Source organism: Orcinus orca, chromosome 19 (genome assembly GCF_937001465.1).
Source record: "Orcinus orca chromosome 19, mOrcOrc1.1, whole genome shotgun sequence".
Lineage (NCBI taxonomy): Eukaryota > Metazoa > Chordata > Mammalia > Artiodactyla > Delphinidae > Orcinus > Orcinus orca.
This window is the reverse complement of record NC_064577.1, coordinates 15,315,706-15,328,690: the sequence shown is the minus strand read 5'-3', so window position 1 is coordinate 15,328,690 and position 12,985 is coordinate 15,315,706. Positions and strand designations below refer to the sequence as shown.

General features: G+C 47.0%; 1 protein-coding gene across 2 annotated transcripts in view; it reads right to left on the bottom strand.

Annotated features, from left to right (window-relative positions):
- The window catches only part of DNAH9 (dynein axonemal heavy chain 9), a 299,097-nt gene that overhangs the window by 2,185 nt on the left and 283,927 nt on the right, over positions 1 to 12,985 (bottom strand). For both annotated transcript variants that reach the window (XM_004266832.3, XM_033422847.2), the window contains 2 exons: positions 10,162 to 10,344; positions 2,602 to 2,991 (listed from right to left, as the gene is read on the bottom strand). In XM_004266832.3, coding sequence (XP_004266880.1) covers positions 2,602 to 2,991; positions 10,162 to 10,344 — 573 coding nt within the window. The remainder of the gene's footprint in view (positions 1 to 2,601; positions 2,992 to 10,161; positions 10,345 to 12,985) is intronic.

The window sequence follows — 12,985 nt, the reverse complement described above, 5'->3', positions numbered from 1 at the left end:
AAAGCCTTTGGTTAATTTCCGGAGTTCTGACAAGTTTGATTCTGGTATATATATATATATATGTATAAAATTATTATATATGATTTTGATATATACCTTATTATACTATTATCTTATATATATGATATATATTATATCTTATTATATATATCTTTATATACATGTGTGTATATATATATATATTTTTTTTTTCTGCCAATGTTCTTGTTTTATGGAGGAGAGGAATTTTGGACATCCTTACCCTTGCCTTTTCTTTTTTTTTAATAGTAATCTTTTATTTATTTATTTATTTATATATTTATTTTTGACTGTGTTGTGTCTTCGTTTCTGTGCGAGGGCTTTCTCTAGTTGCGGCAAGCAGGGGCCACTCTTCATGGCGGTGCGCGGGCCTCTCACTATCGCGGCCTCTCTTGTTGCGGAGCACAGGTTCCAGACGCGCAGGCTCAGTAATTGTGGCTCACAGGCCCAGTTGCTCCATGGCATGTGGGATCTTCCCAGACCAGGGCTCGAACCCGTGTCCCCTGCACTGGCAGGCAGATTCTCAACCACTGCGCCACCAGGGAAGCCCACCCGTCCCTTTTTGCTGAATGCTTTCTGGGATATAGACTCTGAGAACAAGAGTTCTTGGTGGGCGGGTGGTATTTTTTTGTTTGTTTTTATTATTTGGAAACAAGGTAATGAACAAATGGGAGGCAGTTGTTTGGAATCAGTATCCTTTTGTCCCCCCAGTGCCAGTGCTCCTCCTTCTGAGCTTCCCCCCTACTTATCTTTCCTGCACTTCTCTCATTTTGGCATCTTTAGTATCCTAGCTCCGGCTACCCTACACCTAACACAGTCCACATGTGATCTCCACTGCCAGACTTGTGCAAATGTTCAGGTGGAGAGAGAGAAGTAGGCTTCCTTCTCAACGTTCAGGCTGCTTGAACACTGCCCCACTTTACCGTCCTTTCTGTTGGCCCTTGACTGGTTTCCTAGGGCTGCCGTAACAAAATTATCACAAAGACAGTGGCTCAAAACAACAGAAATGTATTCTTTCACAGTCCTGCAGGCCAGAAGTCTTCAAGTGTAGGTAGGGTTGGTTCCTTCTGGAGGCTCTGAGGCAGAACCTGTCCCATGCCTTTCCCCTAGTGTCTGGTGGTTGCTGCAGCCCTTGGCCTCCCTCGGCCTGTAGATGCACCCCTCCAGTCTCTGCCTCCGTCTTCACAGAGCATTCTCCTCTTATAAAGACACCGATCGTTGGGTTCAGCACCTACTCTATTCTAGTGTGACCTCCTCTTCACTAATTACATTTGTAAAGACCCCTTTCCAAATAGGTCACATTTTGAGGTTCTGGGTGGACATGAATTTTGAGGGGACACTCTTCAACTTAGTACAGCTCTCTATGCATATTGATGTGGACTTGTAGGATCTTCTAGACCTTCTAATAGTTTTCCCACGTTCCTTTGTATTGACTGTTAGGAATAGTTTAGTGCAAATATTGCCAAATGGGATATTTGACTAAGTAGTCCTTTCAGATCATGTGTATAACAAATGTAAACTTGTCCTAGAGTTATCCATCCTTGTTCATGTCATTTATCCCAGCCACCTGTGCTTGTTTGCTAGTTTCCTATCGGAGACAAAACATCTTTTCTGATCTTATGCTGACTCAAATTTGTACTAGCCTGCAGTGAGGAATCCATTCAAAGTGTCACTTTAAATGATATCACTGGCACCCCTTTGCTAACACGTAGCAGTGTAAAAAGTAGGAGGGATTCCTGCCCTCCAAGAGCTCATGAATGAGGAAAGTGGACCAGGGAGGTGAAATGATACCCCCAGGTCGCACAACAAGTTTTGAGCACTCCCTATGTACCAGGTACTGTTCTAAGTGTCTTGCATATTAATTCGTTTAATCATCACAGCAACTCTATTTTCCCATTTAACAGTTGAGTAGGGACTTCCCTGGTGGTCCAGTGGTTAAGACTCTTCACTCCCAATGCAGGGGGCCTGGGTTCGATCCCTGGTCAGGGAACTAGATCCCACATGCTGAAACTAAGAGCCCGCATGCTGCAACTAAAGATCCTGCGTGCCACAACAAAGATCCCACGTGCCACAACTAAGACCCGGCATAGCCAAATAAATAAATTAAATAAATATTTTTTAAAAAACAGTTGAGTAAACTGAGATTTTTCACAGAATTAGTAAGCGGTAGTGCTGGGATTCAGATCCAGCTAGTCTGTTGCTTTTAACCTCTCTACTCACTCTGCGCTCTTTATGTCATCCTTGGCTACATAGAAATGATTTGACAGCCTCAAGGGATGTTCAAAGGGCATCCCTGGGCTTCCCTGGTGGGCCTGCCGATGCAGGGGACACGGGTTCGTGCCCCGGTCCGGGAAGATCCCACATGCCGCGGAGCGGCTGGGCCCGTAAGCCATGGCCGCTGAGCCTGCGCGTCCGGAGCCTGTGCTCCGCAACGGGAGAGGCCACAATAGTGAGAGGCCCGCGTACCGCAAAAAAAAAAAAAAAAAAAAAAAGGGCATCCCTTTTAGCAATTGTACTTTACAGGGGGCAATGTGTATGTAATCAGCCCACTGGGGATGCCCTTTGGCTCATCCCAGGATTTACCTGTGCATCCCAGCGAGCGCCTTCCATGAAGAGGCCATGGATGTAGGCCCCTTCCCGAGGGGGGCTCCTGAATTCCTCTGTGTTCTTCTTTGTCACGTCACATTGCAAGGCCATCTGGTCCAGGGGCCACTCATTCTTGCGGGCCGTGGACTGCATGATGGCGGTCAGGAAGGACTGAGGGTTGAAGAAGCCTGTCAACCACACAGTGGGAGGCATCGTAAAGTCACCTGTCCAGGCCTCCAACTCCCTGATTCGGTTGAGCAGGTCCAAAAACCAGGCTGCCAGGCCTGCAGTGGAAGGGTAGGCGCGCCTGGCCCAGGGCTCTGGAACTGTGTCTAGGTACAGAGCGTCCTGTAAGTTCTCCATGTCACTGGTCATGGTCAGCTCCCCCTGAAGACAAAGAATGAGAGGGGAAAGAGTGAGGGGCAGCAAGTCCCTGGAAACAGCTGGCCTCGGGGATCTTTGGGAAGACAGGAGATGACGGCTGGGGTCGGTGACACAATGACAGTCCCTGTCTAGTACTTGATCTGCAAGGTTTGTCTCACAGAGACTGGTCGTCTCCCCACTCCTGTGGTATCAGAGTCTACATGTATCTACTGACAGTAGTTTAGGTCCACTGCAGACCTCAAGCCACCTGTGGGTTCCACGCTGATTCCACCCTACCCTAAAGCTTGGGTTTCTCTGTTCTCCTCCAGCGAAGGAGGAATCCTCTTCCAATTGCTAGATGAAATCTGTAAAGGAAGATGTACATTGAAAACCATCTTTAAATTAAACTTTGTAACCTTAGTTATGCCAAGGATCTGCAATTTCTTGAAGGTGTCGTGTCTACTGCAGCGGCGTCTGCACGGGGGTTAGGGTACTCAGTAAGGCTTGCCATGTCTGATGTGATGACCATCAGTCCTATGAAGCTATTTAAGCACAAGTGAGTTAAAATTATAAGGTTATCAGTCACATTAGCTACATTTCATGTCATCAGCAGGCACCGTGCCCTTAGCAGAGATATGGAACATTCTCATCATTACAGAGGGTTCTGTTGGACACCTCTGCTCTAAACAGAAAGGCCTAGTTTTCTGTTTGGTAATTAAACTGTAGTGTATGTGTTTTTGCCAGGGTTGTGTTAAAAATTCTGTATGTTGCAGTTTTAATAAAACATGTTTATGGGCATATAATAGTACACGCTGGCTAAACTGCAGATAAGAAGATATGTAGACAAATCAAGACTCATTACAAAAAAATAAAGTCCAATAGACTTAAAAGGAAAAAGATATAGGCCGTATTTATTTTTCCTTTTAAAATAAAAATTTTAAGTTTTCAATGGCCAATTAACTCACATAATTATAAAGTGCTTTTATAAATAATACACCAAATAAATTCGCTTCCCCACAGAATTGTTTTGGGTTGTTTTGAGTCGGGGTGTGTCTGTGGAAGTTTTTTGCACCTGTGAATGTTGTTGGCCATGTGAGTTGGTGGGGAGGTAAGGTCCCCCGCCCTGGAATCATCCCACAACTGACCTAACAGGACTGGGCCAGCACTACTGGAAAAAGTAGGATGAAAATGTCCCGGTCCTTTGGCACATCTCTGAGAGCCGCGGCGGAGAGACAAATAGAGATGAACTCACATGGACCCCGGACTCGGCCAGCCACAGTTGTTTGCTGGTACAGAGAAGTCCTTTGTTGCCTGGTTATCGCCCCCGGCTAATTCAATCACTTACTCGGTGTGACCATGCCTTACACAGAGATGTGCCACTTCTGAAAACGGTGAGGTCCCATAAACCTCTATTTCTCTGACATTCATTGCAAGAAGAAATCATGTGCTTAAATTAAAATATATGCAATATTAGGGCAGTGAAACTCTCCTGTAAGACACTAAAACGGCGGATCCATGTCATTACACATTTGTCCAAATCCGTAGAACGTACACCACCCAGAGTGAACCCTGATGTGAACTACAGGAGACTCTGTTGATTGTGAGGGGTCGGGGTAGATTTACCAGCTGTAACAGATGGGCCACTCTGCTGGGGGTGTTGATGATGGGGAGGCTGGGTGTGGTCGGGGGAGGGGGATATGGGAACTCCGCCTTCTGCTCAATTTTGCTGTGAACCTACAACTGCTCTAAAAATAAAATCTGATAATAAAAAAATGTATAGGCAATACTTAACACTCTTCAGAAATCTAAAATCATTTTGACAGAAGAGAAGCATAAAATGTGTAACTTGGCTTTCTTAAAAATTTCTATCTGCTTACAAGTTATTCTGACAATGATTTTGCATTTACTAATTGAAAGCATGAGCGATGGAGCCTTAAAGAATGTGCTCTTAGGTTCTGCCCGTTTGAGAGTGAAGCAGGAACGATTTAGGAAAAGAAGAAGTCGTTCACCTTGTGGTTAGGGTGCTGAACTCAGATCTGCCCATGACCTTGAGTGGACATAGAAATGACTCACTTTCAGAGGAGGGTTTGAGAAGAAACCAGAGAGAACCCCACTCCAAATTCACTCAGTGTAATATGGGTCCCTTTCTTAGGAAAAGAGGAATAAACCTACAGACTCTGGGACAGCGTTTCCTAAAAGGTGTTCAGAGAAAATTCGTTTCCTCAGGTGCTGCCAGATTGGTGGAGGTGGGGTGGGCAGACGGGAAGTTTCTGGGCCAAACTGTGGGTAAGCAGGCCTTTTGTAAAGACTCCAGTTCCCCGCGAGAGAAACCTGCTTCCATCTGCTCAAGCCTGACCTCCTCAAACTCCCCCTGCCTGGATCCCGTGGAACACGGATTAATGTCTGCACTTATGTGCTTATAGGTCAAGAGTCGACAAAAAGAAAACTCACAAAGAGAACACTAAATCCTTAAGAAGATGACGTAGTTCAGGATCCTGTGTTACTGGCTTGTTCCATGTCCATATTGCAGGGAAAGCAGGGAGAACTAAAGACTGGGGGGCGCTTTATGGTGGGTATGAGGGCTACCTGGATGTGGCCTTAACCACTTTTTTTGTCCCTATAAATAAACGCTTTCAAAGTCTTTCTTAGGTAGAATATAAGATAAAAACCTGATTTGCCCTCTAGGCCTTCACTGCTTTAAGTCAGTGCGCTTGTTAAAAGCGCGGATTCAAAGGCTCCATTCCAAACCTAAGGACTCCAGCCTCTGGATGGCCAGGAATGTCCATCTGTAAAGGGCATCTCTGGAGGGTCAGAAGTGGCTGGTGCTCTGGGCTCGCAGGCACGTGGCCAGCGTCCGTCATGTGGGGTCAGCAACGCCCACATATGCCCTTCTCCAGGGGTTGCAGGCTGCACCTTGTTCTGAGGGTCAGCCCCGGTCTGCTTTTCCTTCCCTCTGAAGGTGGTCTCTGCAACCAGCTTTCACATGAATGAAACACCGGGAGGCAAAGAGATGTGGAGGGAAGTGGGAATGATGTGGGTTCCACCCTTCCCAGTCTGGCGTCCAGGCTGCGGGTGACCGCAGCTGGTCCATCTGTGCACTCTAGCAGGCATGTGGACCAGGGCAGCTGCCTGTGGGGTGGTGACCGTATGTCACTAAAGGGCCAAAGCAAAACCTGAACTATTAAGTCAACACATGAGAGTCAACGGATGAGAGTAAAGAGCCAGAGCGGTTCCCCAAGTCAGCAAGTTGGGCTTTAAGACTGAACATCTTTCACATGTTTAGAAAAACAGAATTTGTCAATTAGGAGGGGCAATTAGCCACTGAAGCACAGGGGGGAAATGTTTGATGCCATTAAATATCTGAATAATAGAAAATAGTTCCCAGCCCCAGATTCTGGGCTGGCCATGACTCCATCTAAGAGAGCACTGCCCAAATGAAATACAATGCAAGTTGTGAATGGGTAATTTTACATTTAAAATTCACAAAATTACATGTGTGTAATTTTACATTTTCTAGTAGCTACATTAAAAAAATAAAAAGAGGGGCTTCCCTGGTGGTGCAGTGGTTGAGAGTCCACCTGCCGATGCAGGGGACACGGGTTCGTGCCCCGGTCCGGGAAGATCCCACATGCCGCGGAGCGGCTGGACCCGTGAGCCATGGCTGCTGAGCCTGCGCGTCCGGAGCCTGTGCTCCGCAACGGGAGAGGCCACAGCAGTGAGAGGCCTGCATACCGCAAAAAAAAATAAAAAGAAAAAAAATAAATAAAAAGAAAAATTTAATTTTCATAATATGTTATTTAACTTAATAGATTTAAAATGTCAAATATTTCAATATTTAATCAATATAACAGTTATTAATAGGATATTTCCCCCTTTTTGTCCTATATCTTTGAAATATGGCATTTAATTTAAACTTACAACACATTTCAGTTTGGACTAGCCACATTTCAACTGTTAACCTGTCATTAGTGGCTACCATACTGGACAGTGCATAAGAATCCAGCTTCTCTTGTAGTTTTCCAACACAGGTAGAGAATTTTCTGGGCAGGCTGCCATCAGTCAACGGCGCTTTGAAAGTTATACCTAGTTGTAAAGGATTGTAAAGGAATAAACTGGCATTTGGGAGTTTTGTACATCAGGCTTTTGTGCATTTGGTTAGTGGGAGTCAGTACCTCTGACCAATCAGCTCTGGGATGCTCACAGGACCTGGTTCTTCATTGTGTAAGGCTGAGAGCCAGATGTCTGACTCTCCTGAATTCTTCTCTGTGGGGACACGGTTGTGGCTGGTAGACCTCTCCCAGGTGGCCACTTCTGTGTGCTGTGTGCTGTGGGCTCTCACAGTCCTCAGGGGTTAGAGAGCTGTGCCTTTCAATTCAGCCAGTACTTTTGGGTAGGATTATGGTTTCCCATCCAGCCAACTATGAATAAAAATTTCGTAATAAAAAATGCTGAGGGTATTGACTTAATGACTTAAAAAGTCAGACATTTTCTAATTTGGTGCCCAGTCTGGGCAGGGCATTTGGGTTTGTCTGTTTGATGTGCTGGGTAGTGTGGGCTGCCCCACGTCTCCCTGTGCTCCGCCTAAAACAGTCCTAGAACTTCAAAGTGTCTGTTAAAGAGAAAGAAAGGACCGGAAGGGAAATGTCACTCAGATTTTCCTCTCCTCCCATTATGCTTCCCCTTCCATGATCTGCTGGGAGCTGGGATGTGAGCTCCTCACCGCTCCATGTACCAGCTGCTGTCCAGTGGGGCCCTCACGTCTCCCGCACATGCCAGGCTGTCCTGTGAACCCCTCCTGTTTCAGTTGCTCCCTTCAGCTGTTTCCTCTCTGACTCCCATTTCTTGCAGCTCAGCTTAACCTCTTCCCCAGACTTGGAAACTTTTCCTTCTCTGAACTCTGCCGCTGTCCCCTTGCAACTTCACTGTTCCATGAAGACATCTGTCCATCTTTTCTTCTACCTACTTGCCTTAATGCTATTCACAAACTCGTCTTGCCACAAGAATTACCCAGCTGCTGGCTAAAAATATAGGTTTCCAGACCCCAGCTCCACAGGTGGTGGGACTGGAGGGTGGAGATAGGAACACATATTGGGATGACGCCCCCAGGGAGTCTGATGACCAGGCCAGTTTGGGGCCCTGTCCTAATGAGGCTGGGTTTTCATGACAGCGTTTTTAAGCGGAGATTGCTCTGTCTGTTCCCCCGCTCACAGGGGACCAGGAGAAAAAGGCAACAGACCGTTGTCCTGACTGCTTCTGGGTCAATGTTGTCACCACCAGTCACCTTTAAAAGTTCACCATATCACTCTTACTCACCTGGGGGACCCTCTGCTCCAGCCAAACTAAGTTAACTCTTAGAACAGGCTTGGGGTTCCTCACCTTGGGACTTCTAGAAGATTCTTCTTATTGCCACATGTCATAATCCTACTCTTCCTCCAAAGCCCCCTGCATGCCACTTCTCCGCTGGGGCCATCCCTGATTCCACATACTTATTTCTTCCTTTCTTCTCGCACCTCTCTCTGTGTGGCACTGAATCAATCCTGCCTGGTACTGTAATCCATTTGTATGCTTGTTCTCCCGCCAGACTGTCCGTCTGGAGAGGAAGGCTCCCCTGTCAGTCTCCGCTGTCTCCCCAAGGGCAGAGCACCGAGGCTGGCCATCCACCAGCCCTGCTCGAGCTAGACTGGAAGAAAAGAGTAACTCCCTCCCCACCCCTTCATCCTCGCCCAGGCACGCACTGGGATCCATGACACCAAACCGCAGCGAAGGCTCTTGAAAGAAAAATGAGTGAATGAATAGGAGGTCGGATGGGTAGATAGACTGCAGCAAATTGCACAGATTCACTAAGCTAAGGCTGCAACAAACAAGCTCAAGATAATTATGAATATATACCCGCGTACCTAGGGAACCGAGCCACATCAAATGACCGGCAAGGTCCTTATTTACGTTTGAGATTGTTCTATGGAATTCTGTATTTCCTTTGATTACAAGCCGGCGCATAATTTGGTAACATTGCCAAACAGCCTCAGCCTTCGACATCCTTTCCCGTCTCTCCTTTCTCCTTATTTCCTTCTATCCATATTGGGGCCGAATGGGAATTAACAGACTGAAGAAATCTCACCCAGATTTCTCAGTCTACTTCATAGTTTCTATGTGACCACATGTGAAGACGCTCATGGTTGTGTGTCCTCTGCACCCGTGACAGTGGTCCTACGACTCCAAGAGGCAGGCACAAGGGCGGCAGCACATCACAGGCCTGGACATCCAGGGCTGGGCTGAGCTTTCACTGCTGCCTACAAAACTGGGTTCTCACTTTCCCTCTGTCTGGGGTTACAATTATTTTAATAAATGTGCCAGTGTAAACTGACAACAGTTACTTTCCTCAGCTCCTCAAAGGCAGCAGGACCTCCCACTCACCTATCATGCAGGTGATCTGTTTGGCTTTGTGTTGGGCACTTGATGGAATTATCTTATGGTGAATAAAATAGATCTATTTACATAATTGGTGGTATAAATAATAGATTCTTTCATTGCTCATGAGAAACGTCAGAGCTTGTGCAGCATCTCTGGCCTTTCAGATAACCATGAGGTTGCAGAAGATTAAAGTTCTTTCCTTTCCTCTGACGGGGTGGTAATAATAATGCCATCAGCTTACACTTCTGGGTACTTGCCACGTGCTGGGCATTGCTCTAAACATTCTATGCAAACCTATTGATTGAATCCTTCCCAAAGCCCTATGAAGTAGGACCGCTATCCCTGTTTTACAGGTGAAGAAACTGAGACGCAGTGAGACTTAAGTCACTCTAAGGCCACACAGCGAGGAGGCAGCAGAGCTGGGAGGTGGTGCAGGGCTGTCTAGAACCTGTGTTTTGATGCAGCACACACTTCTATGTCCCATGAAAGCAACACCACCCATGTCAGCAGAAGACACAGGGCATCAAGACTTCTCTTCTCCTCGGCACTCAGAGCATGGGCTCCCGGGCAGCTTGCCAGTCACAGCTCATTCTGCCTTCCCAGCTCCCAGCTTCAGAGCCTGTCTTACCCTCCCTGCAGCCTGGCCAGACTCTGGTTTCTAGGAGTGGCACCTTCTTAGGCAGTGAGGCTGTTGTGACCACTGCTCTCCAGCTCCCCTGGCGCTCCTCCCACAAGGGGTTCCCGCTGGCAATGCCCTCCCTCCCCGCCCCCAGCCTCGCCCACCTTTAATCCGAGGTCTAGCTCTCGCAGGGAGCGCTGAATCTCTCGGGTGAGGACGTTCATCCGTTTGCACTCCTGGAGTGCCACGACCACGTAGGGGGTGCGCTCCTCTGCTTTGGCCATCAGTTCTGGGATGTTAAACTCATCTGTCACCCGCTCCAATATTTCTTCCAGGGCGGCCTTGACCTGCCCCACAACAGGAAACACAGGGTTAAGACGGGGTTCAACTTCTCCAGAAGGCCTCCATTCCCCCGCCACGTGGCACTAAAGATGCCAGTCATCCGTGCCCTGGGCATACCCTTGCCCACTTGCTGAGGCCAACTGGGTCAGGGGCTGAGGGCCAGCCGCAGCAAGGCCTCCCGTATAGGCTGGCCAGCTCTCTGTGACTCCTGGGACCAGCTGAAAAGGATGAACACAGAGGCCTTTCTGAGAACTGGGAGTTGAAAAACCCAGAGACTGACCCTGCTAGCTGTGGGAATCGAGCTAGGAGGGCACAGGACAGACTTGGGCCTAGGGCGGTCATTTGGAAGTACGGGAAGCCGCGGCGATGAACGGCAGTGACAGAGACATGTAAACATTCCATTCGGAGTTTCCACGAGGCTGCACTGCAGTTCCTGTCCTTGGGTCCTGGAAGAAGCATCGCCACAGCTCCTGTAAACCTCCTCCCACACCCCACGGACCCTTTTGTCACACGGACTGTCAGCTAATCAGACCAGGGGAGCTAGAACAATCAGGGCCTCTCTCCGGGACAATTGGAATTGAGGCACCGAGGCTCTGGGCTGTCTGGGGGCCAAGCACTGGGAGGCTGAGTCCGCCATTTTGAAGCAAATGAGTAAAGCCCAGAAGCTCTGTCAGCAGAGAAGGAAAAACGAGAAAGTGCAGACTTACTAGAACATGTGGCTGGCAGAGGGGCTGGAGGGAGGGAGAGAGGGAGCCAGGGCTCCAGTTCCAGCCCTGCCTGGAGTCAGGAGAGCTGGTGGATGTGTGTGGTGGATGCTGTTTTGGTGCGTTCATCTCATCCCTCTTCTTCTAATGACGGGTCCCTGTCTCCTTTTGTGAAATTACCTCTTTCCCACTGTTTTGGGGCACAGTCACCAGGCCCAGCCCTCCACTGACTCAAGTGGGCCAATCAGATGATCTTTCCCAGGAGCATGAAAATTGAATCTCAAGCCCAGGATTTAGGTGCAGAAAGTGGAGGGAAGTGCGATGGTCCACTCTTCTCTCTCCCTGGGACCCCAGAGCCACTGTGGTTTCTATCCTTTCTTCAGTGTATTCCTTTGATACAGTGAGCTATTTCTTGCCTATTTCAGCGAAACTGGCCTCTGTTCCTTGCAACCAAAGAACCCTGACTGAGTTATTACGGCGTTGTTATGTATCACCCGTGTGAATTTAAGCAAGTCATTTAGACCTCAATTTTCTCATCTATTAAAAATTTCCAAGAGCAACTTTCTCCACTGCCCCCTCCCCTGCCAACTCCCAGGGCTGGTGAAGAGATCAAACCAAAAGAGGTGATGAATGTGGCAGCATGTGAAAGCCACAAAGGACCCTATACATGTACAGAATTATTAATATTAATTTTGCCTTGTATTGTTAACAGACAATACATTATCTAGGAAAAGAGCTGATGTTAGAAGAAAAGAAAGTAAAAACTCTTAACTGTGTCACAAATGGGTCTCTGGTTCTGTCATAGCAAAAACTGGAATGGAATTTTAACAGTACCTGGAAGCTGCTGCTGAGACAGAGGACAAATGGCTAAAACTACGTCATAGTTTTGTCTCTGGAGCTGAATTTGAAGAAACAGCCCTGTATCAGCAAGCTGTCATTTGGACATTATTCACAAAAAAATGAAAAGATAGTCTGGAGCTATTGTTTCAAAACATACTGAACATGGGGAAACAGAGTTCTCTTCCGTCACTGATCAGGCCTTGGAGGACTTGGAGACCCTGCCTGAGGAGGGAGCAAATACACAGACATAGAGAGGACACTTCAGATGGGAGCAGTGCATGCCAAGGGATGTGGTCTACGTTACTTCCACAAGCAAACACCTCTGTTTTTTTTTCCTTTTGGAAAAGTGGTAAATGCTTATCATAAAAATCTAAATATTACAGATTCATCTGATATTAGAAGCAAAATCCTCCCACAATTTTGCCTCTTCCTTCAAAGGGGGAAAAAAAGCACTGTTAATTATTGGTTTATAATTTCTGCAGGTGTCCTTCAATGCATATGACCCTATCTATCCATCACCCATCCATCATCCAGCTATCCATCCACCCATCCCCATATTTATCACGTCTGCCGTATCTTCCTTCCTGCCTTGCTGCTTCTCTTCCCTCCATCGCTCTCCCTTCCCTCCCCACCTCCTTCTCTTTCTATCTATCACAAATGGAATCATAATACACACAGATTTTTCAGTTTGCTTTTTTTGTGTTTTGTTTTTGTTTTCTTTTGGCCACACCATGTGGCCTGCAGGATCTTAGTTCCCCAACCAGGGATAGAATCCATGCCCCCAGCAGTGGAAGCTCAGAGTCTTAACCACTGGACCGCCAGAGAAGTCCCTCAGCTTGCTTTTCTCACCTAATAATACATCTTGAACACATTCCCTTGTTAGTACTTATGGATTTACCTTGTTTTTTTAACAGTATATATTATTTCATTGTTTTGGCATAGCATAAGTTATTGAGTCATCCCCCTATTGATGGTATTTGGTCTGTTTATCATTTCTACTACTATAAACAATCCTGCAATAAAGAAGTATATCATAACATCTGTGCCCTTTTGAGTGTTTCCACTGGTTGAATTCCTAGGAATAGAATTATGAGTAAAATAT